The sequence below is a fragment of the Apus apus genome, chromosome 6, assembly GCF_020740795.1.
Source record: "Apus apus isolate bApuApu2 chromosome 6, bApuApu2.pri.cur, whole genome shotgun sequence".
Taxonomy (NCBI): Eukaryota; Metazoa; Chordata; class Aves; order Apodiformes; family Apodidae; genus Apus; species Apus apus.
Genome location: NC_067287.1, coordinates 28,393,655 through 28,417,249, shown reverse-complemented (window position 1 = coordinate 28,417,249; position 23,595 = coordinate 28,393,655). Strand labels below are relative to the sequence as shown.

At 41.9% G+C, this 23,595-nt stretch overlaps 3 protein-coding genes across 16 annotated transcripts in view; 1 reads left to right on the top strand and 2 right to left on the bottom strand.

Annotated features, from left to right (window-relative positions):
• Window positions 1-200, bottom strand: part of LOC127386498 (peptidyl-prolyl cis-trans isomerase-like 3) — a 33,774-nt gene extending 33,574 nt beyond the window's left edge. Inside the window, exon 1 of the mRNA XM_051623611.1 lies at window positions 123-200. Coding sequence (XP_051479571.1) covers window positions 123-169 — 47 coding nt within the window. The 5' untranslated portion in view covers window positions 170-200. The remainder of the gene's footprint in view (window positions 1-122) is intronic.
• On the top strand, window positions 168-20,912 carry NIF3L1 (NGG1 interacting factor 3 like 1). 3 transcript variants are annotated; one of them, XM_051623669.1, is made up of 7 exons: window positions 168-603; window positions 1,312-1,477; window positions 1,929-2,055; window positions 2,426-2,564; window positions 3,940-4,023; window positions 13,591-13,655; window positions 20,897-20,912. In XM_051623669.1, exons 1-6 carry the CDS (start codon window positions 168-170, stop codon window positions 13,632-13,634), a joined length of 996 nt encoding a protein of 331 aa, XP_051479629.1. In that variant the 3' UTR covers window positions 13,635-13,655; window positions 20,897-20,912. The 3 variants fall into 3 exon arrangements, with proteins under 3 accessions (XP_051479629.1, XP_051479630.1, XP_051479628.1); XM_051623670.1 differs by lacking the exon at window positions 20,897-20,912 and adding an exon at window positions 17,983-18,273; XM_051623668.1 differs by lacking the exons at window positions 13,591-13,655; window positions 20,897-20,912 and adding an exon at window positions 4,959-6,018.
• ORC2 (origin recognition complex subunit 2) lies at window positions 3,964-23,437 on the bottom strand. Of its 12 annotated transcripts, XR_007889915.1 has the most exons (19): window positions 23,310-23,437; window positions 22,198-22,341; window positions 21,953-22,039; window positions 20,393-20,482; window positions 19,597-19,628; window positions 18,541-18,598; window positions 17,505-17,686; window positions 16,794-16,892; window positions 15,188-15,297; window positions 13,589-13,721; window positions 13,088-13,184; window positions 11,271-11,417; window positions 10,524-10,695; window positions 10,136-10,197; window positions 9,259-9,377; window positions 8,250-8,611; window positions 7,648-7,705; window positions 6,895-6,992; window positions 3,978-4,040 (listed from the first exon to the last, which is right to left on the bottom strand). XR_007889915.1 is itself a non-coding variant. In XM_051623630.1 (16 exons), exons 1-16 carry the CDS (start codon window positions 23,398-23,400, stop codon window positions 8,525-8,527), a joined length of 1,710 nt encoding a protein of 569 aa, XP_051479590.1. In that variant the 5' UTR covers window positions 23,401-23,437; the 3' UTR covers window positions 7,499-8,524. The 12 variants fall into 12 exon arrangements, 2 of the variants coding, with proteins under 2 accessions (XP_051479590.1, XP_051479591.1); XR_007889911.1 differs by having other exon boundaries at window positions 7,648-8,611; XR_007889918.1 differs by lacking the exons at window positions 3,978-4,040; window positions 6,895-6,992 and having other exon boundaries at window positions 7,499-7,705; window positions 8,250-8,309; window positions 8,427-8,611.
• Between the last annotated feature and the right edge of the window lie 158 nt (window positions 23,438-23,595).

Below are 23,595 nucleotides of genomic sequence, written 5' to 3'. Positions count from 1 at the left end.
AAGGGTGTGCCCGGGGCCCGGGGCCGGCGCTGCAGCGGCTGCCGGAGGAGGCCGGGCCGCGCCGCCGCTGCCCCTGGGGCGGGGTTAGCGACTGGGAGCCTCTTACCGCTGCTAGCACATACCTTGGCTTGTTCCTGCTGTTTTTTTCCCCCTCTACAGATTGCTGCATGCTGCTGCCTAGCACGCAGCTGCTTCGCCGGCCTCTCTACTGCGTCCGAGCTTTGGGCCGCTTGCCCTCACGTTCCCTCATGAACCTCCGGGACGTCGTTTCTGCCCTGAACGACTTTGCATCCCTCTCTCTGGCGGAAAGCTGGGACAATGTCGGGTTGCTGGTGGAACCAAGTCCTCCTCACACTGTGAACACCCTTTTCCTCACCAATGATCTGACTGAGGAGGTGATGGAAGAGGCAGTGCAGAAGAAGGCAGACCTTATTCTTTCTTACCACCCTCCTATATTCACACCACTCAAGCGAGTAACGTGCAGGACCTGGAAGGAAAGGCTGGTGGTCCAAGCCCTGGAGCACAGAATCGGGATTTACTCTCCCCATACGGCATATGATGCTATACCTCATGGAGTCAATAACTGGCTAACAAAGGGACTCGGTGAGATTCTGTTAAAAACAAACAAACAGATTAAAATTAATCATCAGTATATGCTACTTTAGGTAGCATTTTCTTTTAGCATTTACAGGTATGGTTTGGCGACTCTCCTCCCCCCCCTCACCCCCCTTTAAATATTCTAGTACTTCTAAGTACCCTAAACATATTTAAGGGAATTTATTTTATGAGGAATGCCTAGAGGACATTTTCAGGTGCATGACTGTACTACTGGAAGTAGTTGGAACTGTTGGAGCATATTTATTGCCCATCTTGGTTGCAAAGTTTAGACCACTGACTTTAAATCAACACCTTTAATGTATGAAGTGCAAGATCTCATTGCTTCCAAAGGACTTACGGCATCTGAAATTCTGTTAGATTTTTATCCTGTGTTGTGGCTTGTAAATTAAGACAACTATGTCTATTCCAGCCTGACTTACGAACCAGAAACCATTTTGATTTTGTACAATTCTTAGGGTAAAAAGGATGGCATTAAGACTGACAAATAATATATATTCATCAGCTTATTTACACTAAAAACAGACTGGGCTTAACAGAGACAACAGGCTAAGAAGTTCTCAGTGCTGGTCAGGGAAAATGGATTTGAGTACAAAATTTGCATCTTGATGGATCTTTTTTAGGATATATGCTAAAATCAGTATTTAGATTACTTACCCAGCTTTCTATAACAGCAATCATGCACTGCTTTCTCAGGTGCCTGCACTTCTGTCCCACTGCGTCCATCAACTGCACCAGGCTATCCAGCTGAGGGCACTCACCGGGTAGAATTCTGCACAGACAACACTGAGCATCTGGACACGGTTCTGTCCAAAATCAAAGACATCCAGGAGATCTCCTGCCTCACTACTTTCCCTGCCAGGTATCTGCTTCACTGTCTAATGTAGTATTCCTTCTGTTGCTGAAACAGTAATTTGCTGAAATCGTATTTTACTGTTGCAATCACTTTGTTCCTGTGAGCATTACGGCTATTTTTTTCAGCAACAGATCTACAAACTTAAGGAATAGTCATCCCTTTCTGATCAATCTGTGTTATAGTAAATGGTAACAGCCACTCAGTGTAGCACTGCATAGATTAGAGGTGGTAAGGAAGAGTATTAACATGAAATACGATGAGGACAATTGAGTTAAATTCCCATCTCTGTTTCTTCCAAGAAAGTAGAACTAGACTAGTCTAGGCTATTATAATGCTATCTTTTTTCCCCTTCCCTGTGGTAGAATAGCCACTGGGATTGATTAGCTTTGTTTTATATTAATATGATGCTGACATTTTATCTAGTTTCTTAGCAAGCACTGAGCTTTTATTTTCTCAGGGTTGAAGGTGAGGAGCAAACACGAGTCAGTTTGAACTGCTCTCAGAAAGCACTGTTGGAGGTGGTTGCATTACTGTCCCAGAACAGCCTTCTTTATCACAAGACCGAGATTCTCTTATTACAAAAGGTAACAAAATCACATATTGCTTCCACTGAAGGTGTTACTTGTGTGACCTGAGTGCCCTGAACACTGAAATCCAGTAGTCAGTAGCATCACAGGTTTTCTATGCTACGCCTCAGTACTCTGAGATACTGGCCTGTGGGGATTTGAAGCCATGTGCATTTTCCAAAACAGTGAAAATAGCTGTGTAAGCCTGTACTTATTCTTAAATCAGTTCCAATAGCTAGGATGTTACATTCCAGAACATCACATACATATTTTTTCATAAAGTTAAGAGGCATTCCTGAATGCCCAATATACTAATCTTTATGCAATATGGAAAGCAGTGTGAAGTTCTGGGGCCAGCTTTCTCACAGTAAATTTAATTTCTTTTCAGCCTCTTCTTCCCCACACTGGAATGGGACGTCTGTGCACACTGAGCGAGCCAGTCTCCTTGTCAGACATAATTGAGCGTATAAAAAGCCACCTAAAATTACCCCACATCCGCTTAGCCATGGGAATGGGCAAGACACTAGGTAAACAGGCCTGCAAGTAAGACTGTCCTTTAGATCTAGTGTTCCAGGAAGACAAAGAATAAGAATGCATGCATCAGTGTGTGAAATACTGCTGACTTCCATAGGTTTACTTCAATGTAGTTAAAGACAAGGAACAGCATTTTGGAATTTACGTGATACAATCACTTAAAAGTAATCTCATCTGTATTTTTCATTGTAAGTTCTGTATTATGCTGGTTGTCACTGTGAAAGGGACAGCACATGTTGAATCCAAGCCACCCTTCTTCATAATTTGTGTAATGACTAACATATTTTTTCCCCCTAGGGTAACATACACAAATGCGTATAATTTCATTGTACACTCCCTTTTGTGACTAAATGTTACATTTCAAAGCACCTTAAAGTAGTAAGACACTTTATAGTATCCTTATGAACATTTAACCACCCATATTTTGATGAAAGAGAAATAGTAGCAAAGGCAGTGAACTATCCTAACTCAAACAGTGGGTCATGAGTAAAACGTGGAGCAGACATCCTCTTATGCCAGTTACCTATCCTAATCTCCAAGGAGCACAGCTATTAAAATGTCTAAGAGCAGATTTGTTGAGAACTCTGTAACTTACGAGACAGAAGTATTACAAGCCTCTTATACTATCACTTGCACTAAAAAAACTTCAGACTACTTTGAAGTCTCTCGTTATTGTGTGGGATTGCAGTGGTGTGACTCCACTTAAACCCACAGTAATGACATGGCAACATGCTGTAAAACCTTAATAGAATTTGAAAACTGTGTCATGTGTCCCCTCTCCCTCATGCATGTAATACATGTGGAGAATTAAATTTCCTGTCATTATCACAGATGTAATAGCTTGGAATCAGCAATCACAGCAAATGGTCACAGTTTTAATGGCATGAAGCAGCACTCAGCTTTCACTGAGAGTGGCCTTCAGAGAGCTAAAAGTTAGGAACCAGTATATCTCAGAGGCAAAATGCTGTCTTAGTGGCATTGTCACTTGGAAAACTAATGATGATGGAACATGAGAGTCCTGGAAAGGGTACTGGAACCCTATTCAAGGGTTCAGAAACTTAAATAAGTAACATCTCACTAGGAGAGAACCAGCCTGCAGACAGCCTCCATCCTGTAGTTCTCTGCAAGCTTTCCTACTCCTTGGAGAAAAAAATACACCTGCTTGGTACGCAGGGGGTTTTGCTGTATTACCAGAGATATGACAGGTCCGTGACTCCTTCAAACTGACAGATGTGTCTCTTCCTCCAAAAAATGTACATCTGCTCTAAAATCAAGGTAGCAGTTCTTGTGAAACAACTAATAGCAATATTGACATGAGTGCTGCACAGAGAGAAAAGGAGTTAAGCTGTGGTACCTTGTATCCTGCAGAATCGCCAGTGAAGAAAGCTGCTCTGTGCGCTGGTTCTGGCAGCAGTGTCCTGAAGGGAATGGAAGCTGACCTCTATCTCACAGGTAAAAAGGTTATGTTGCTGTAAAAAAACAAGAAAAAAAAAGAAAAAAATAAGAGTTGACAGGCTGTTGAAAGGTTTGACCAGAAAGAATTACTTGTTATAACTGAGAAACAATTAGTTAAGTTATTGGAATGATAGAAAAATAACATTAACGACAACATGGATCAGATGGCTGTATGGCACAGTGAAGGTTATTTGAATTAAAACATTGCTATACGTGCATTATTTCAACACAAAACCAGTGCTGATGACAGTGTATTGCAACCTTCAGTGTGTTTCTCCTTTGGCAAGATACAAGGTATTCCCTCAGTTACCTACAGAGTTCCATAATGGAAAACGAAATATAATGTAATCTACAGAATCTTCCAAAGGAATCTGACCAAAGGGAGACTTGGTCCATTACCCTTTTCCAGCAGTGGGACAGCTACTTGCTACAGTGTGCCCAATAACGTGCAGGCTGCCTTACATGCTGTAGTACTTAATTTGAGCAATTGTTTTGTCAAGGCATGTCCCATCTCCCCCTTATATAAAGCCTTGCAGAGCTCACCCTCCGACAACTACTTTGCAAAGCTTCCCAGCTGCCATCCTCCATCACAGCAACCCCTATGACATGCAGATAGTCCACTTCCAAAAAACACACACTTCCTGCCCAAAGTGGCAGAAATTACCACTATTCAAAGAGGGCAAGGACTTTCTGTGGTTTTCTCTCAGTTGTATATAGGGGTTATCAGCTGAAAGTCCTTCAAGGGACACTAGAGTAGGAGTGTTCCACATTCTTAAACTGAGCAGATGTGGTTGCATTTCCCCCTTATGGGCTACATCCCCTATTATGTCTTTCCAACTTCTAGTTAAGATGCAGCATACACTGCAAAGAACTGGTTGCCTAAACTGTACTGTTAGTGATCTACATGGCTTTTATTTTTCTCAAAATGGCAGGAGAGATGTCCCACCATGACATTCTGGATGCAGTTGCCAATGGGATAAGCGTTATCCTGTGTGAGCACAGTAACACTGAGCGAGGCTTCTTGTCAGAGCTGCGCGACATGCTTGCTATCCAGCTACAGAACAGAATCAACATAATTGTGTCCGAGAAAGATAGAGATCCTCTCCAGGTGGCATAGGAAAAAAAACAGGAGTGATAGAATTCAGTCAGGAGTCTCCTGGTATCATGCACAGACCAATCCAACTGCAAGCTCAATGAAGATGCTCTGAATTGATTCAGTTCAGAATTAATATATGTTCCCTCAAAGTCTGGGATGTATTTTGTCATCTGTCAGATAAATAAATGCTTGTTTTGGGCTACAGAAGGCTGATTTATCCAATTACTGGGCTGCACTTGAATATACTTACTGCATACTCTTATGAAATTATAACCATGATACTCAAGGGTTGGTTTGGGTAAAATATCAAAACCTGACTTATCTCCAGTTTTGAGCTTACCCAGTTATGTTGAATGATGTCAGTGCAGGTCACTGATATTTTAGCTAATAAATGTCCTGACAGAAGTTAATGAAAGGGTGTGGATCACCCACCCATTTGCATTAACAGTTTTGTTAAGCCACAACTGCCATGCAAACACAGAACACAATTCAGGTATTTGGCTAGTATGCAATTGCACATTCTACCATTAATGCAGCTTTAAGACTTTTAAATAGAGGGACTTAAAATTAGAAAAACCTCAGGTTAAAACTCAAATTAATTTACAGCTTTGTTAATGAATTATGTACCTTTGTTAGTTGCTTTTAAAAACGGTTTCTGTATCTATGACTCCTTGTTACTAAACTTAATTACAGGATTACTAAAATGGAACAAAGTAACATTTTCACCACTGACAATGCTTGGGTTTTATTTTTAAGGTAGCTTTTTTTGTGTGTGGTTTTTTCTTTGTGTTTTGTTTTTTTTTAAGAAAAATCTTCCAGTTGCATACCTTACCATCTCTCGATTATGTGCACACCAGAATAATATTTAAACAAAAATAAAATATTACAATTGCAAATTTGGTAAGATCCTGGCACCTTCCTTTTAAGGTTAAGTTAGCAAACTGGCTCATCAGGCAAGGTCTTTACTGCCTAATTGCTGTGTCTCATTCAACTTAAATTTAAGTGGAAAGAGATGATTCCAGTATTATCTGGAGCTACTGAGGCTATATAAAGGCCACTAGTCTTGTCAATACCATGAAGACCTCTCTGTAAGCTGAGGAACAGGAAACGGGAAGAAGTTTTCTACTTTCCCAAGTAAAAGAAAGGACTGTTGAAGTCCCTCCAAATCCAAGTTCTGTATTGCTATAGAAGACATTAAATGCTACTACCTTAGTACACACACAGAATTTGAGACAAAAAATTAAATGCATAGAAGGGGTCCAGCATGAAATCAGGAAAAAATACTTTTAAGATAAAATCCACAGGAATTAATTCACAGTAACTTTCTTTAGCTTGAATGCGTGCATCACAGAATCAGCAGCACCCAGAAAAACTGATTGAAACTTAACCTTCTCTCGGCAGATGTGTGTTACCTCTTCCAGCCCTCCTTTTGGTCTGTGTGGGCATCTGGTAGTCTATCAAAACTGTAAGCAGATAACTAAACTCAATATTATTATAGTTCATTATAGTAAATTTCACATCTAGAAAACCAGTTATAATTGCACTGAAAATATACCCTGGTATCACTATGTGTGAACATACTAGATGGTGTCTTCCATATGTACTCACAATATAAACTGAATCTTGAGTTTCACAGGAACTGTGGAGTCAAAGGACTGCAAAATAGTATGTGGTTGCTGCTTAGCTATACTACTTTTAAAGTTTTTTCAAGAACACATCTCTTCAAGTGGCAGAGTTCTTGTTCCTTGACCTCTGCACGTAACTTACAGAACCTGGATAAGACAATCCCTTGATCCCAGTGGTAGTGATTCTGACAGTAGCCTGAAGTAGGCAGAATCTGATGCATTTTGCAAAGTTTTGGAATTGCAGCCTGTAAAAGAAAGATGCAAGTGCCAACAAAAGAGAATGTGAGTTGGAGAATGTTCCAGGGAAGGAAGGAGGCTGGAGAGTACTGCTGGCATGTACCAGTTTTCCCCATCAGCAAAGCTAATTACGTCCTATATTTGAAGAATCATATTGTCAGTGGGATAAGAAGTTATCCCATGTTTTTAATACAAAATAGTCAGACTTGTAACTCTGTTGCTTCTGTCAGTGAGGGGCAGACCAGTAATGATACTATTCCACATAACTTTTCTGTTCCCTTCAAAAGCGATATACTGGTATGAAAAGGCAAGTATATTATTTTTAATTTTGATACCGTATAAGAAACAATATAAAATATTGTTACTAATCAGTTGAAGTCTTCCACACACTGCATGAGGGTTCACACAGGTATTTCACATAATAACAAATGTAAGGCTTTCACACAACTGCCAGAAGGATCTCTACCTTCCTCTACCTTCATCATAAAAAACTGTGGAAGACAAGACAAGCTAATGAAAATTAATAAAGTACTTTATTTGATTGATTTGAACCATTACAACATAGAGCTGTAACACAGCTACCAAATATTAAGACACACAGAGTCCCCGAAGTCTGGCTGGCAGACTACAGTTGATGGAACTATAGAGCTTACTCCCACATACCTGAGAAAACAAGTGAAGAAAAGCTGTCAAACTTCAGCAGTCTCCCAACTTCTAAGGGCTTAAAAAAAGGGAGAGCTTATAAGAGGCATTTAAGGCCTCCTCCAGGATCAGCAGACACTCCTAATGTAAAAATTACATATATACAATCAAGCTGTTAAAGAACACAACCTCTTCATATTCTGGGATTGCAACTTGGAAGGTAAAGAACCTGGATCCTCTCACCTCACCAAAAGGCAATGGAGTTAAGCCATCACAGTTTTTAATTATCTAAACCTTCTTATAAAAGGATGTGGGTTTGGTGCAAGTCCTTCAGTTCTACTGCCAGAACTTATTAAGTTACCCACAGTATCTCAAACCCACTTGTATTCTTTCCTCATGCAGTCAAGGCAGGTCTCTTAGCATTATAAATATTGGCTTCTTCATACACTGGAAGCTAGTCTTGTCTAACTGGTAAAAAGAGTACTGGAAAGCCTAGTTGAGATGAGTTTCATCACTTGTACAAACTAAAGCTCTGACAATCTAGTGATTTGTTCTTCCCAAGTACACTGTTCCAATCAAACCCTCGTGTCTGGTGAGGTAGCAAGCAGAAGGCACAATCTTACCAAGTTTGTTTTCCTAGCTGTAAGGTTGGCTGCATAGATATGAAGAAGGCATCACCTGAGCTAAGAGACAAAGCAGACAAATTAACTGTAGAGCAAGAGACACCTTGCTTGCAGAAGTCATAATTCCAAACTACCTGAAGTAGTTGAACAATGAGCATCGTTCATTACAATTATTACATTTCAGTAGTCAGCAGCCTTGGGGTTGAAGGGAGAGATCTGATCATAGGCCCCTCTCCAGCAGCTCATGACAGCAACTGCCGCAGAACAGAGACACATTATACATCTTCATCCTCTTTCTCTAAGAAGTCGGTCAAGGTACTGTCATCTACAGGAATTAATAAGTATTCCACACCGTCAGCTCCCTGAGAACAGACATGCACACACATTCTGTTAACACCAGCACGTAGTGCAATGCAAGCCACTAGATAGCACTGCAGTGCTCAGGTTTATTCACAGTTTGGGTGAGAGCTGGCCAGCATTCAAAAGAGCTGCATTGCTAAAAAACTGAGTATTTCACTTGAGCAACACTAGGAATGCAGAGATACTGAAAAAAGTCAGTGTATGAGTAATCTGGTGGGCTATGCTAGTCTGACACTGCACAGCTCCTCAACACTGTGTTCCCATATCTAGTACTGCTGTGCTGCCTCATTATTAGGACTAGCCTGCATTCTTCCCTCATGCAAATACAGGTAACTATAGGAAGTAGGCTGGCAGACTCCAAAATCCAATACTTCTCAAAGTCTTCATAAGAAAAGACCTGCAGGTTGCTGAGTAACAAAGCACACTGCATGTTTACAGCTCCCTATCCATGTAAAGGTTGTTGATAAATGGAGGCATGGAAAGCGCTGCAATTACAGAATTTCAGCCCTTTGCTAGTTCCTAGGTACTTCAACAATACAGCCTCACTGTGAGCTGCAGAGTGGTGTCTTAGAGACACTTAGTAGCCACAAAGCATATTTTTTGTTTAAGGTGGCTGAATACCCAGAATTACCTTCTTCCTCCAACTCACCCGCTTTGTCCGGATGAGCTTGTGGTCCCTGAATTCTGTCAGCTGTGCTCTGAGTGTTAGGTCACTGTTCACAAGAAAAGCCTCCCGACACTGCTGGTAGAAGTCTTGAAAAGACAGTCCTGGAGATAGAAAAGGGCAAGAAGAAACAACTGGTAAAATTGTCAGATTTTTCCAAGTCTTAACATCACACATTACTTCCACATACAAATTTTGCTTTGGCTTAGGCAATGGCTATAGCAACATCATCACTTCTTTCAAGTATACTGACAACCTAGGATTTCAGTAATTAATAGAAAACAGCTGAATTAGCATTTCAGTCACCCTGTTTGCCTAATAGAATTTTAATAGCACTTTAAATGCACTTCTCAACATGGCTAATATATCTTAATTTTCAGCTCCTCTATCTTACTTCCAACTTTACCATTAATGTTATTTGTAGCCTCTGCAGTACCTCTTAAGAGACAGTGACAAAATATTCCACACATATTCTAGAAATCAGGGACACATAAAAAGTCACTCTGAGAGCAGCATGGGAACACAATCTCTTGTCTTTCCCTGGTCCTTCAAGTGCTAGTTGTGCAAGTTCATATTCTTCCTTTAATTTTTCAAACTACACAGTCCCTCATGACTGGTCTCAGTCACATCTAAGCATCAAAGCAGACAACAGTAAGAGGGGGTCCTTCAAACCAGGCAGTCTATCAATTTCCTGTCAGACACAGTGCCACTAGAAAGACAGTTGATGCCACTACTTCTCACTGAGGGAACAGTTACAGCACTTCTGTTGCTGGTGATGTAATCTGCATACCAAAAGCCTGTGCCACACTGACTGAGCTGGCAATGGCAACACCCAAACAGATGAGAAAAGGTGGGTACACACCTGGGTAAGATGGGTTGTCCTTGTTCTCCAGCTGGTACTGAGCAAGCAGTCTGAATATTCCCCTAAATGAAAAGAGCGGAAAACGGAAAGGAAAAAAAACAACATAACTGAACAAAACCCGAAAACATCCTAACATTAATAAATACTAACTTATTTTTGCCTCTTGCCTAGGACTTTGTGCATGAGTCTTGTCACTGGACAAGGCTTGCTATCTAAACACTGTTAATTTAAAGCAACCAATCAGTTGGAACCCAGGTCCTACTACCATCTTCATCTCGAACATGGTTGTCAGAAAACAGGAATTGCCTCCTGCTAGGTGTAGACCAGAGTAGCCTTGTAACAACTGGATACTCAGCAAATGCTACTATGAAGTTTAAGAGTGTCTTACCTGGCATTGAGAGTGAGACTGCGCAGGACATGTGTTAAGGAGCTCAAAGCCAAAGATCCAGATTGTTGTACTAAAAACGAGTTCTCGTAAGACGTTTCTTCCACATACGGATTAAATGTGGTTGTTTCATACCAAAGCCAGTTGAAGAGGCTTAGTTTTGCCTGATCCCACACTAGACAGAGAGAAAAGAAAGATCGGACAGAACTGTAAGATTTAGCTTCTCTAAGGTGTTAAAGAAGTGGTATTAAAACATACTTAGTTCTACTGTACAAATTAAGGAAACAATGTATGCTCGTGAAATTCACAGGACATACACCCAGGTATTTGCAGTTCAAGGAAGACAAACTCTGCAATAAAACATTTGCGCGCACCCCTTTTTCACACCAGTTCTGTAACTTACTGTCAGCAGAGTGCAAAACATTTCTGGCTGATAACACAAAATTGTTTAGATGCAATGACAGACATAACATCCAGTCTCCATTTCAGTAAGTCCCTAAACCAAAGCCTGCCAAAAGCTTGGAGTCTATTTGTATACTACAGTCAGTGAATGGTAGTTTTCAGTATATACAGTTTTAGTTCAACAGAGCCACAGTCTTAATCAGGGCTTCTAGTGGCTACCACCATATATACAACACCAGAACTGGTTTGCACATCAACAGTAATACATGAGCTTATGAAACATGCTCAGCAGTCCCAAAGTAGAATGCAGATTCTTCTCTTTGCTACATCAGGCCCCAGGGGACTCACTGAGAGGAGCATTGATGTGATCAATAGAGGCAATGAGGTAAACAGTAGGCAGAGAGGACAACTGTGCAAGGATCTGCTGACTTCTTTCTCCTCTCAACATCTGGCTGTCCAGGTTATGAATGAGGATATAAAGCTCTACAGATGAATCTGTAAGGTCAGAAAAAACAGCAGAGAACCAATCAAAGAAACTGCAGTACCAAGTGCTTTCCCATTCCCAGTGCAGCCTAGGACAAGCCCATTCCATCAGTCTTCATATTCATCACTTAAATATAAAATAATTTTCCTTGTACAACTTCTTTGACCTCTATCCCACCCTTGGTGCTTTTGAGCACCTGAAAGGCTTTTTCTCGATTCACTGCATCACAGTTCTCACCACAGCTACAGTCCTTTTTGCAGTTTAAGCTTTTTTCATATAATCCACTTGCCACTTGCTTATAGCTTGGAATTGCCCTTTTAGCTATGACTTTTAGTCCTGTGACTCAAGGTCATTAAAATTATTTTAGGATGGAAGTTTAAGCACAGTTTGTTCAGCTACTTTTGAGTTACATGAATGACTAGGACCTCTAAGCTTCTCCTCACACTATGAAAATGCATTTTCTATTTGGGGTTGGAGCCAAAGCATACTCATTTAATTGGGAATCTCTCCCACTGAGTCCTCAAAGGAGGTTAGAAAGGCTTAGGTAGGATAATGTAAATGGTAAAATTTTCAGCTAACTTGTTGCTGCTGTACTTGTCCTCAGAAACAGCTATTTACTGTGACCAAAACCAAGTCTGGAACAGTAGCCAGATTTTGTGCAAGTGAATAAACTTGTCAGCCAATGGAAACTAAAGGTTCCCTAGACTCAAGTCAGATCAGCTATAGTGTGCTACACAAAACTGATTTATGTAGATTCAGGTAGGTACCACCATAAATCAGCATTTTCCACATAGTGCCACCAGGAATACTCATAAGCTAATGATGGAAAGCAGAATGTAAACACTTAAAACACCAATGTCACACAAAACTGAGATTCCATGGCAATTTGTGTATGTATACACAGACAGTAAAACCGACATTCAACAAGAATTCAGCAAGCACTGTGTGGCAATACCTGTTTAATTTTGCTTTTGAACCAAAGTCCAACCTGCTTGACATTGTTGTCCTTTTTTTCATCTTAATGTCAGTATTTGCAAATATTAAATTTAAATTACACTAAAGCATATACATTTAAGCCTTAATGCATCCTATACTAAAATTTATGGAAAGACCCTCAGACCATCATTTTCCCAAGGAGCTCAAAGGACTTGATATCTGTCAGCAACTGTCATTTGAAATTATTTGCGAATTCTTTGTTCTGTTGATTTCAGTGAGGTTTATATCAGGTCATCAAGCAGTCACTAAGAATCATCTTCCCTCATGTAGCTGAAGTTTATCCTGTCTTCCACCAGGAAACACGTGGATACGGAAATGCTGTGTAAATAAAGCACAAAGGCACTGTGCTAAATCCAAGAGATGAGCATTTCAGTTTGCCAAAGGATTCAGGAGCCTCTGTACTATTAGAACATTCAAGCCTTCCTCCTTCCCCTTCTAGAGAACTTAAGTGTGTGAAACACTGACTGAGGTAACAGCTTGGGATCATGTACATATATATTCCTACATACATATATATGGTGCATGTAGGTTTCCATATGTGTGACAAATTACAAACAAGAAAGCATACTAGCTATAATCAATGAAGAAACTGTAACTGCACATGTGAAACTTATGAGAGAAAAAGTTCAGGCTCTCCTAACAGTAAGCAGACTAACATTTTTATGTATGAAGTTAGTAATTTTACCTTCTTTAAACCTTTTTGTGATGAACTCAAGTTGGTCAAGGGGGCTGCGGAAGGTCCCTATATGGTCCAGTATCTCCTCTGTGATGGAGTTAAGAATCTGAAAAAGAAAGCAGCAGTCCTTTCTGAAGGGCTCTGGCCCTCAAGGACCTAGTGCAGAACCTCTGAGCCCTTGACTGTCATGAGGGAGGTAACTGATTTTTACCATCAAATTCCCAAAAGAGTCAACATAAACCAAAAATTTCTACCCCTTCTCAAAACAGTGGCATCAAATAAGGCCTTAGACTGGTGAGTATCTATTAATGGTGGGAATTACTGCAATTCCTTGAAAAACACATGAGCCAATTTCTTTAAAGTCCTAAAAGGACAAACGGGAACTGCTCTTCATTCAAATCCCCTGCTATAGGATGCAGAAGGTTTCCTTAAGATTTTACACTGAAAGACTTTAGAGGTATCTGTAATACAGGATGATCAGATAAATCCATAAGCTTTTCCCACACTTACAGATTTCACCGTGATGCTGGGGAAGTATCCATTGACCACAAGGTGAACAGAATCCTGGAGCACAGAGGTACGAAACTTCTCTAATAAATCACGCTTTGAGCCCAGTCCATAAAGCACTATATTAAAACCCAAGCTGCAGAAAAGTGAACAAATACACTGAATCAAAAAAGTACAAATCCTTTTTTTAGGTTCAAACACTTTTACTAGGCAAAATGATCCACTGCAATCTTGCCTCTAAAATATTCATGTTCCAGCAACTCCAGGCTTACTTTCAGCTCACAGCTCACAAGGTTAGCTGCAAGGAATCTAAAATCTGGCATATGCACCCTAGTAAAGTAAGTGTTTTAGCAACCTGGAGGCCCACAAATTTAGCAAAACATCTATGGAAGGAAATGGTATTGTCCAAGAATAAGAGACTAGATCTGCAACTTCAGATAACAAAGAGGAACCAGCATTCCCATTCACCCCCTCACCAGTCATTATTAAATGTTTACCATTGGTCACAGCAATTACAAGAAAAAGAACAAGCCTTTATAGTGGTTTTCTACTCTGATCCACAGGCACAATTTCAAATTAAACTATTCCTATATCTCTGTCATATTCTAATTGCTCCACAGAGAAAGCGGCAGGAAAGCATAAAGAGAACATGGTAGGGAATTGCAAAGCTTTATTTTTAAGAAGCAGAAAAAGCATTGTCTTGACCAGAAAGAAGAGTATCAGGTCATTCAAATAGCACTGGGCAAAGGTAAGGTGTTCAACAGCTGTAATTTACTTCAGAATAACCTACAGACTTGTTCCTTCTACCCTGCCACATACAGACCACTGAGTCACAGAGAACTCTCCAGATACCAACGCTAATGTCTTTTTCATATGTTCTGTCAGACCCCATAGACCACAAACTTCTTTATACTCCATCCTCTTGCAAAGCTTCCAAGGGGCTTTCTCCTCATGAATATCTGCTTCAGCCTCAGCACTTAACTTCAGAGCTGGTGGCCTGCCTTCTCTAAGGGGCTTCAGAATCTCACAACTCTCTCTAGTTCCCCATTTGCTTTCCTAGATGCTTACTTTTTTCTTCTTGCCATGAAGATACACACAAACCCAGACAAAATTTATACTGCTGAAGTTTCCAAGAGCATTAAGATTTCTTCATGCCTAGATTATTAGGTACCACTGGCATCTGAAGTTAAGTGCTACACCACTGAGGATAGCAGCATACTAAAGAAACTGGTGGTGGGCTACTCACTATCAACTGCTGTAAGCAAAACTGACTGTTCACAAAGGACACTTTTATCATCATTCATGCTCCCTGTTTTCTCATTATTGATGTCCCCTCTTTGCCTTCTAGCTTGGTTTATAAAGGCAGAGACAGCCAGGCAGAATGCAACCTCATTTCACTTAAGGGATTCAGTTCAAGGAGCTAGTCAATATGATTTAGTCTACAGGAAACACTGTACTAAATGTCCCCTAATTTTAAATTTAGCAATCAAAGAAAAAAAAGTCACTCTGTAACTCAACCACAGCATGTTATTGACAAGAGGGTAAGTTTACTGACAGTGCCTGTCTACTAGGCTTCCTCAGTGATTCTCCTTGAGTACTTACCGTAATTGCAGCATCCACTTGGAAAAGAGGGATTCGTGTTGCTGGTTTAGCTCTTTAATTTCAGCAGCATAGGCAAGGGGAGCTTCTTTCAAAAGTTCGTGCAGTGTTTGCTGTGTTGAGAAAGAGGTAAGATGACAGTCACTCCAAGCTGAGAAAAAAACAAGACACATATCTGGAGTCCTTACAATTAGCCCTCTAGTATGCCCTCTGGCTAGGGAGCAGAATAATGTTCAATGATGGTGCACTCAATATTTTTTTCCATGAAGACCCCTCTAGGCACAATTTTGCTACTGGAGAAACAAAGCAGAGAGTAAGTAATGTTATTTTGGGGAATGGCAGCCAGACTAGGACTAGAACCAATATTGCACTGTGTTTTATCTTTTCCTGCTGTATGGAAAAACAACTACTGAAATAGCAGACACACTCAGAGCTTACACAGCACCAAGCACTGGACCAGGAAGATGCCAACATCACAACCTGCTCAATGGAGCAAGGGCTCCAATCGTCATGCTTAGCAATGGTTCAGCTCTTTGTCACTACAAGTGAATGCTCACAAGCATCATCTTAAAAAAAGAAAGAGCAAAAAGGAAATAAATTGCAGCTGACAGCTAAATGTAGAAAAAGTACTATTTCAAAAGCATCAAGAATTGAAGGATTAATTCATCTTTAAAGATGTGCTGGGATGTTGATGCTTACATAGCACAGCAAAATGGCATCAAATCTACACTGGCATCCCTTTCTCTTCAATTTTAACAGCTTTGCTCTCTACTCCTTTGCTGCAAAAGACAGTTTACTCTGGAAAGAACATAAAGACAGCTGCCATGTATCAGACAAAACACTGAGAGACAGAACTGCTAAGCCTTCAATTTCTTTCGAGACAGCACTAGATTTAACACTGAAAGCACTGACTTCCTTCTAGAGCTGTTATGAAAGAACTTGTTAAGAATCCATGTTTCTCTGGGTAGCAATTCCAGACAACAGCAAGTAGCAGACAATCCACGTATGTGCCATCTTTTAAAAAAAACACAGATGGGTGAAAAAGCAGTCACAGACACGAGAGCTCCAAGTGTTTTACAGGCTTCCCTGGGACCTGTCCCTGCATCTCACAAACTAGGTGCAACATTTAGAGCTGTCCTAGCCCCATATGTAGCTTGATCTAGTAATGCTCAGACAAAAAGGGCTCTCTCCATTTCCTTAACACATGAATAGTCAAGACAGCTTGTAATTCCCCATAGCATTTAATTGACAAAAATGCTAGTTCGGTGGTAACTTTTAAGGCAGGTAGCTAAAACTCTGCTTTTCCCTTTTCTCCTCTCCCAAAAGCAAACTTTTACCTCTTCTGGTAACTTCAGCTTTCAACTATCTGCTTGCCCTGCATTTTCCCTATTGTCTCAGGTGCAAAGAACTGGGCACTGGCCCTGCTCAGAGCAGCAACAGGTTACATAATGCTAAAAGTGCTACCTCAAAGTGCTACCTCAGTGTTACCACTGAGCATGCAATCAGCAGAATAAAGTGCAAATAGCAACACTAGCAAATTTTGATGAGGGAAATCTTAATCACAGAAGTCAAAAGGTCCAAGAGTTGTGCAATTCTCTATGAAGTGTACCTGATTCAATCTTCTCTTCCGCAACTTCTGCAGCGTTCGGTCTGAAGTGAGCACTTTGGAGCTACTGTGAGCTTCAAAGTATTCCTCCACCAGGTTGCTCTAAAAATGGACAGCAAAATCAGCCACAATCCTCCTATCATGTTACCCCTCTCCCTTTGCACCCACAAACATGACTGAAGATGTCCAATTAGAGTCATAGAGCAAGGATGAGTAGAAAGCCAGAAAACACTGGCAAAAATCGCTTCTACAGTAGCATTCTGCCAAAGCTAACCTAGTCAGATGGTTTTCTGCTGAAGACACAGACAGAAAAGAGATTCCGAGAGAGCAGAACATAGCAATAATTCTAAAGGGGTGTGGGAAACCCTGGTGCTGGAAGAAAATCAGACAACAAAGCTGAACACCAAGCCAGAAAGTAATGTGTACTTCTTTTGGAGCTACAGGAGTCATTTTCTTCGTCCTTTCTCAGTACAAGATCTCCTGTTTCATTTCACATCTTAGAACTTCTTCTGGAGCTGCTGAGGACACAGACTGGATTAGCCCACAGGGTCACATGGTGCCTGTCCAACATGGATCACTCAGAAGTACAGCAAAAGCCAACTCAGCTGGTTTGATTTGAAATTAAGTCTATAGTTAGGTGTGGTCACTGACAGTTTATTGTCACTAAAAATCCCTTCATGCTTGCTAGCAAGGATACATTTTCTGCACACTCACCATCTTGTCCTCATTTTTTTTTACTAGGGTGTTTCTGGGAGGAGGCGTAGATACAGCCTTAGTTTTTGCTGGGGTCTTTTGATCTGATAAAACAGTGCTGACTTCTTTCTGGTTTTCCTCCTCCTCCTCCTCTGAGCAGGAAGCAGAATATTCACTCTCACTTTCTAAACAGGGGTCTGGAGCTAAAGCATAAATTTAAGGTCAAAAACTAGCAATGTCTTCTTACACAGAACATTCTGAACTATCTCACTCTCTCACATTCTCTACATGTTTTTCAAGCATATGACTGCTAAATGTATTTCACAGAAAAGTAAAATCAATGCTTAAGAGACTTCAAACACACATTACCAGTTCTTTCCCAGTTCTTGGCTCACATAAAATTGTTTAGTAATGCTTTCTCCTTGATATCAACTAAGAAACATAATCCTACCATAAAAAGTGACTAAAACCAGACAATGGAATACCCTATTTTTCTTAGCATCTCTACATGTTTTCCAAAATGCCAATCATGCAAGCTGAGCATCTTCTGCACCACTCTGCAAAAAAATTTTGCAAGACACTTCTGTTAGAATGTTGATTGAAGACAACAAGATGGAATCTGGCTCAGTTTTGGTCTCTCAACACAAAAGAAGAAACACAACATGGAACCACACGCACTAAACTCTCCTCTACATTAATTCTGAACTCATATAGCCAACCAGTTATTGGAAACACTTTATCATTGATATCCAAACCATAATAAAAAAGTTGTATTACTTGGTTCAAGCAATTGTTCCAGATAAGAGTTTTGTTTCTTTTTATCATGTTCAGCAACTTGGTGCTTCTAACCCTTCCATCCCTTACCTAAGTAGCAGTCTGCTGTAGGGAAAAAGCCTACACAGACTTCCTTAAGTACATTTCTACACTCTCTGCAGTGTAGAAAGTTACTTCAGTTCAGACTGCTACTACAGGCAGAAGCCCATCAGAAGAAAACGTTCTCCCCTGAACACAGTGCCTCACTGACTTTTGGGAGCTGACTGTAAAGGCTGACCTTTACCTGCTAGCCTCTTTCGGAGTCTGTAAGGTGTGGTAGACACAAATTCTTTCTTTTTACTCTGTAACAGCAAAGAAAAAACATGTATTAGAAGAAGAAGCATACACTTCCTCAAAACAGTCCTCTGTCAAGCAAAGAGTAGAATCAGGTTACATTTCAGCTATTTCAGCCCAAAAGAAACTAAGAAAACAGAAGCAGTAAGTATGGAGAGTCCCTTTACCATTCAGAGCTAGAGGGGGGCAGGATCAGGTTCCAAAAGAGCTTTCATTCTTTCAACTAATGTCCCAAAATGGAGGGCCAAAAACTGTAAAACGTCCAACCAAGATGCCAGTCTTGGCCTCTCAGGAAGAGTCAAACTGAAGCAATGACAACCTGGAAATGCTTTGGCGCCCAGAGCAGTAATCTTCCCTATCACACTGTCTACTCAAAGTCATTTGGAAGTGAGCTATGTAAACAACTACCAGAATGACAGAAGACCACTCAGAATACTAAGCCCAGAAACAGTACAGCAAAGGGAACACAAGCTGCCTGGGCTCATCAAGTTCTAGTGGCATGTCCTCCTTGCATATGTGTAAAGCATACATCCGACTTGGACACCAGATGAAGCCTGCAATACTTAGGAAACACCTCTGTTAATCCTGTCGAAGTGGATATGAAATCATCAAGGAGTGAACATGGCATCACAAAACAGCATCTCTTACAGGCATAACTCATCCTGGAGCCTTATACTGGAAAAGCTGAACACATATTTCCAGTGTGATGCTATACCATTTTAGAAAGCCAACTGTGCCACAGCACTCCTGATTGCAAAGAAATAGTCTCCACCCATGCTAATTAAGCTGTCAAAACTATTTGCCCACTGACTCTAAATCCCATAGTCCTGGGGGACTCACTTGAGTTACTCCTGTCTGGTTGGATTAGCAGAAACATTTTTACTGTAGATGAGGCTTTTCAAGGTCTTTCCTTTCCAGAACTGCCAGTTTAAGTTTTAAAAGTGAAAAAATAAAACCAAACAGACAAAAAACACCACCAAAACCAAGAAACGTAGCTATTACTCACCCTCTGCTGCACTTTGTTTGAACTTGAACATTCTGCAAAACAAGAAACAGCATTGTTCAGTGTACTGCATATTTACAACAGTGGCACAAGACAATTCATTAGAAGAACATTAGAAGGCATTTACTATTCAAAGGTACACTGCACCAGAGTATAAGCTCCCTGGGTGGTTAATCCTATGAGGGAAGCCTCTAGTTTGTCACAGCTAGGCAAGGAAACAACAAAGATAATAAATATTTTTACCAAAGAACACAGCTTTTAACTCTGGTCACAGCTTTGGGAGGCCATAAGCAGGAGGAAAGATGCTGAAAAAATGAGCTAATGTCCTCCCCTGAGCACATGAGAGTCCATTTCTGAGCACAAAATAACACACTCTTGCCAATGTTGACGTGCACTAACTTCTCCCACCTGTATATCTCCCTACATCACTGAGTGCTTGAATATTACATAGTGAAGTGTGAATTTACACATGAACACTGACACAATCCTACCCATTTCATGTTCAACACATCAGCCCGGCTCGTAACTCTCTCAAGTGTGACTGTTTCTGTTGAACACAGAGGAAATAACATTAAGTGTCACAGCAACAAATGAGAGAAGTTCCTGTTTTCTCTACACCAGCAGGGCAGAAAAGATTTTACATCCAGGTGAACCAGAGGCTGTGCATACCAAGCAGTTCAGTCTACAATGTTAAGCTAGAATACTCAAGCATGGCAGAAGCTGGCACTCAAGCATTGGCTCCACCACCCAAATAGAAACATAACTCAGCTTCAGTTCCCCAGAGCATCACAGAACTTACTGCTGCTTTGAGGGGTTTTGGCTGTCTTCTCCATGCACTCAAAGTGATTAGATGCAACACTCTGTCCTGGTGCCTGGGCTAATTCAGAGGCTGCAGGAAACAGGACGAAGAAAAGTTTCACATAGTAGGTACAAAACTCCCAGCTCTGGCTTGTCAGCCATGAAGCCATTCACCTGAAACACTCACTAGGTATTGATTTCCTAGCTATTTCAGGAAGTACACTTCCATTTTTTTCTAACCCCAAGGGTGAATGTAATCCTTAACAAAGATTTTCAAAGACAGAGCTCCTCAGCTAATTAATTTTACAAGTATAGCCAAAGCAACAGCAAAGCCTGCTTTCCTCCCTGAGAAATTATGTCTTTGAATCAGGCAATCTTTAGTCATGTTCATTTAGTCCATTAAAGGTGCTCAACTGGACACAATAAAGCATCAGGTATAGCAAACACATCAGTTCCCCAGGACATGGTTCTTGTGTTTTCTTTACCTCTTTCTACAACTTACCAGGACAAGCTGAAGATGAATCACTGATCTGCGTATGGAAGGCCCCATAACAGCCCCTCAAGAAAACCAGCCTTCCATTGTGTGAGTTGCCTCAGTTTTCAAATACTGTCATGGCTCCAGGAGGGAGCACCAATGAGTCCTACTCTACTGCAGACAGAGGCCTAAGAAGCCCACAGCTTCCAGAGACAGCAACAGAAGTCCAGAGAGTAAAGAGGTATGGAAACAAGTTTCTATATATTAATACAGAAGGGATGACCCCTCTTCCTCGGATCATCTTTTGTGGGATATATCAGTAGCTGTGACAGCTAGACACTAAAGAAGTTCAGACAGTGCTGGGGACACAAAAACTCTTCAAGCAAGAAGAAACAGTGGCAGCAAGGCTCAAGCATCTTATTTGTTCCAGAACAGCCCAACTTCTCCAGAACTGCCACTTTCTGCTGACTTAAGTCCACAGTTAGCCTAGCAAGCATGCTCAGACACTCTGCAAAGGAGAAATCCCCTGACAACACAAAGCCAGTATTGCCTTTTTTTTTTTTTTTTAATTCCTTGCTACATAATGAGTTATTCTTATTTCCTTCTAAAGTTACACAAATAAAATCCCTGCCATCCTTTGGCACTTACACACAGTGTTTGTTTATTATCTGTATTATTTATCCCCACCATGCCTTTGCTTTGTCCTAGCCCTGTACTTGTGTTTCTGAGCATGACTGATTCAGAGACAGATGTAAGCTACTGAAATATTGCAAACGTATCCTTCAAATAAACAGAAGTGACAAAAAGCTAGATTTAGGTTAGATATTAGGAACAAATTCTTCACTTATGGGGGTGATGAGCCATTGGAACAGGTTGACCATGGAAGTTCTGAATGTCCTCTCCCTGGAAGTATTCAAGGACTCTGAGCAACCTGGTCTAGTGGGAGGTGTCCCTGCCCATGCAGAGGGCTTGAAACTAGATGATCTTTGAAGTCCCTTCCAAACCAAACCATTCTATGATCACGTTAAGAGAATACTCAAAGACAACCATAGCCAGAGCAAGAATGAAAGAAAGAGGAAAACATACCTAGCTCTGCCATCTTGCTGGAGCGTTTGGGAGTCTGGAATGAGTAAACTTCACCACCACTTACACTTGACCCATTTCCCATTGGATCTGTTAAAAAAAAAAAAAAAAAAAAAATCCTCTGCTTGTTACCACAAGCACAGCCACAGCTGGTCAGTCCACAAAAGCATTTCATCAACATTGTACAACCTTGCCACTGCAAAAATCTCCTGAATTCACAGCTGTGTTAGGTTTTTCCCTGCTAATACCTTGGGCGGATATTCCAAGAGCAGCAACATAGTTTTCCTCTTCCAGGATCTCCTGAGCTTCATCATCTGAAATATTCTCAAGCTTCTTCACCAATTTCTTCACACTGACTGCCAGCTGAGTCTTGTCTTTCCGTACCTTAATACCTAGAATCACAATGAAAGCTTTAACCTCCTGCTTTTTCATTGTTTCTGTTGTAGTAGTATGCAGCTACCCCATTTAGAGACCAAGTTCCTGCTGTGCAAATCACCAAACAAATACAATGCTAAAATCATGTCCTGCTATAAGAATAACTGGTCTGTGCCCTTGGGGTCAGCTGATCCTACAGACATTAGTCCCTCTTTTTCCACAAAAGCCAGCCCCTGCAGTCCATGAGGACAAGATCCATTTCAGCACACAACAGCTTCCAGAGTCTGGGAGAAATGACAGTGACTCACACGTAGAGAAGCGTCAATTGCATGCAAAGTGAATGGTATTTGGCACCCCCATCTTACCTAGCAAAGGGGACCTTACCTACAGGCTGTCAGTGCACTTATGGGAGAATTGAGTCTCAGAGACCTCTGGAGACCGTCGGTCTGACCTTCTGCTCAAAGCAGGACCAACACCGAAGTCAGATCAGGGTGCTCTACGCCTTCCACAGCCAAGTTTTAAGCAGCTTCACAGAGGTTCCAAACCTTAAAAGTAGCCCCAACTGCAGCAAAATACTCCCGCAGCAACCACCGTGAACCTCGTTCCGATGTGACTTTCTGTGTGTTTAACCACGTCAGCGGTTGGGAAGCTACCCGGGCTATTCGCACCCCCTCTCCCAGGCCGTGACACACAGGCTGCTACTCGGGAGGCTGTACCGAGGTAGTACCCGCACCAGCTGCAGCTGAGGGCACTTGCCACGCTGCCGCAGTTGCCCCTTTCCACGTGCCGGGGCGGGACAGAAATAAACAGCTGAAGAAGGCGGTGGGAGGAAAATGACTGTGAAGGCCTCAGCCTGCCTGCAGCCCGACCCAGGCGCTTAGCCCCGGGTGTTGGGAGAGGCTCCCCTTCCGGTGCCGCCGCGTCCGCTCGGACCCTCTCCCAGCGCCTCGGGAGCAGCGGGCGCGCCGCCCCGGGCCGGCTGTACCTGCTTCGTCGGCAATGTGCTTCAGGACATCCTCGTCGGGCACGAACTTCACCTCCAGGGCGCGGCTGCCGGCCCCCTCCGGCCGGCTCATGGCGGGACCCCCCCTCCACCGCCTCGGACGCGCGGGCCCCGCCCGGCCCCGCCGCCAGGGGGCGCTGCCGCCGCGCGCAGGGCGGCCCGGCCCCGCCTCCCCGCCCCGCAGGGCCCGCAGCCCAGCCCGGCCTCCTGCCCCACCCCGCCCCGCCGCGGGCTCCCGGCCTCCCCCTGCGGCGGCGGCAGGACGCGG

What these genes read in the sequence shown, in the direction of transcription:
- NIF3L1 (XM_051623668.1), top strand. Translation starts at nt 168, where the DNA reads ATGCTGCTGCCTAGCACGCAGCTGCTTCGCCGGCCTCTCTACTGCGTC. An exon ending in CTGGCTAACAAAGGGACTCG is followed by an intron (nt 604 to 1,311) that starts GTGAGATTCTGT and finishes CTGCTTTCTCAG; the next exon opens with GTGCCTGCACTTCTGTCCCA. An exon ending in AGATTCTCTTATTACAAAAG is followed by an intron (nt 2,056 to 2,425) that starts GTAACAAAATCA and finishes ATTTCTTTTCAG; the next exon opens with CCTCTTCTTCCCCACACTGG.
- ORC2 (XM_051623630.1), bottom strand. Translation starts at nt 23,400, where the DNA reads ATGAGCCGGCCGGAGGGGGCCGGCAGCCGCGCCCTGGAGGTGAAGTTC. An exon ending in AAGTGGATGCTGCAATTACG is followed by an intron (nt 13,722 to 15,187) that starts GTAAGTACTCAA and finishes ACTTTTCTGCAG; the next exon opens with CTTGGGTTTTAATATAGTGC. An exon ending in GGACAACCCATCTTACCCAG is followed by an intron (nt 9,378 to 10,135) that starts GTGTGTACCCAC and finishes TTCTATCTCCAG; the next exon opens with GACTGTCTTTTCAAGACTTC.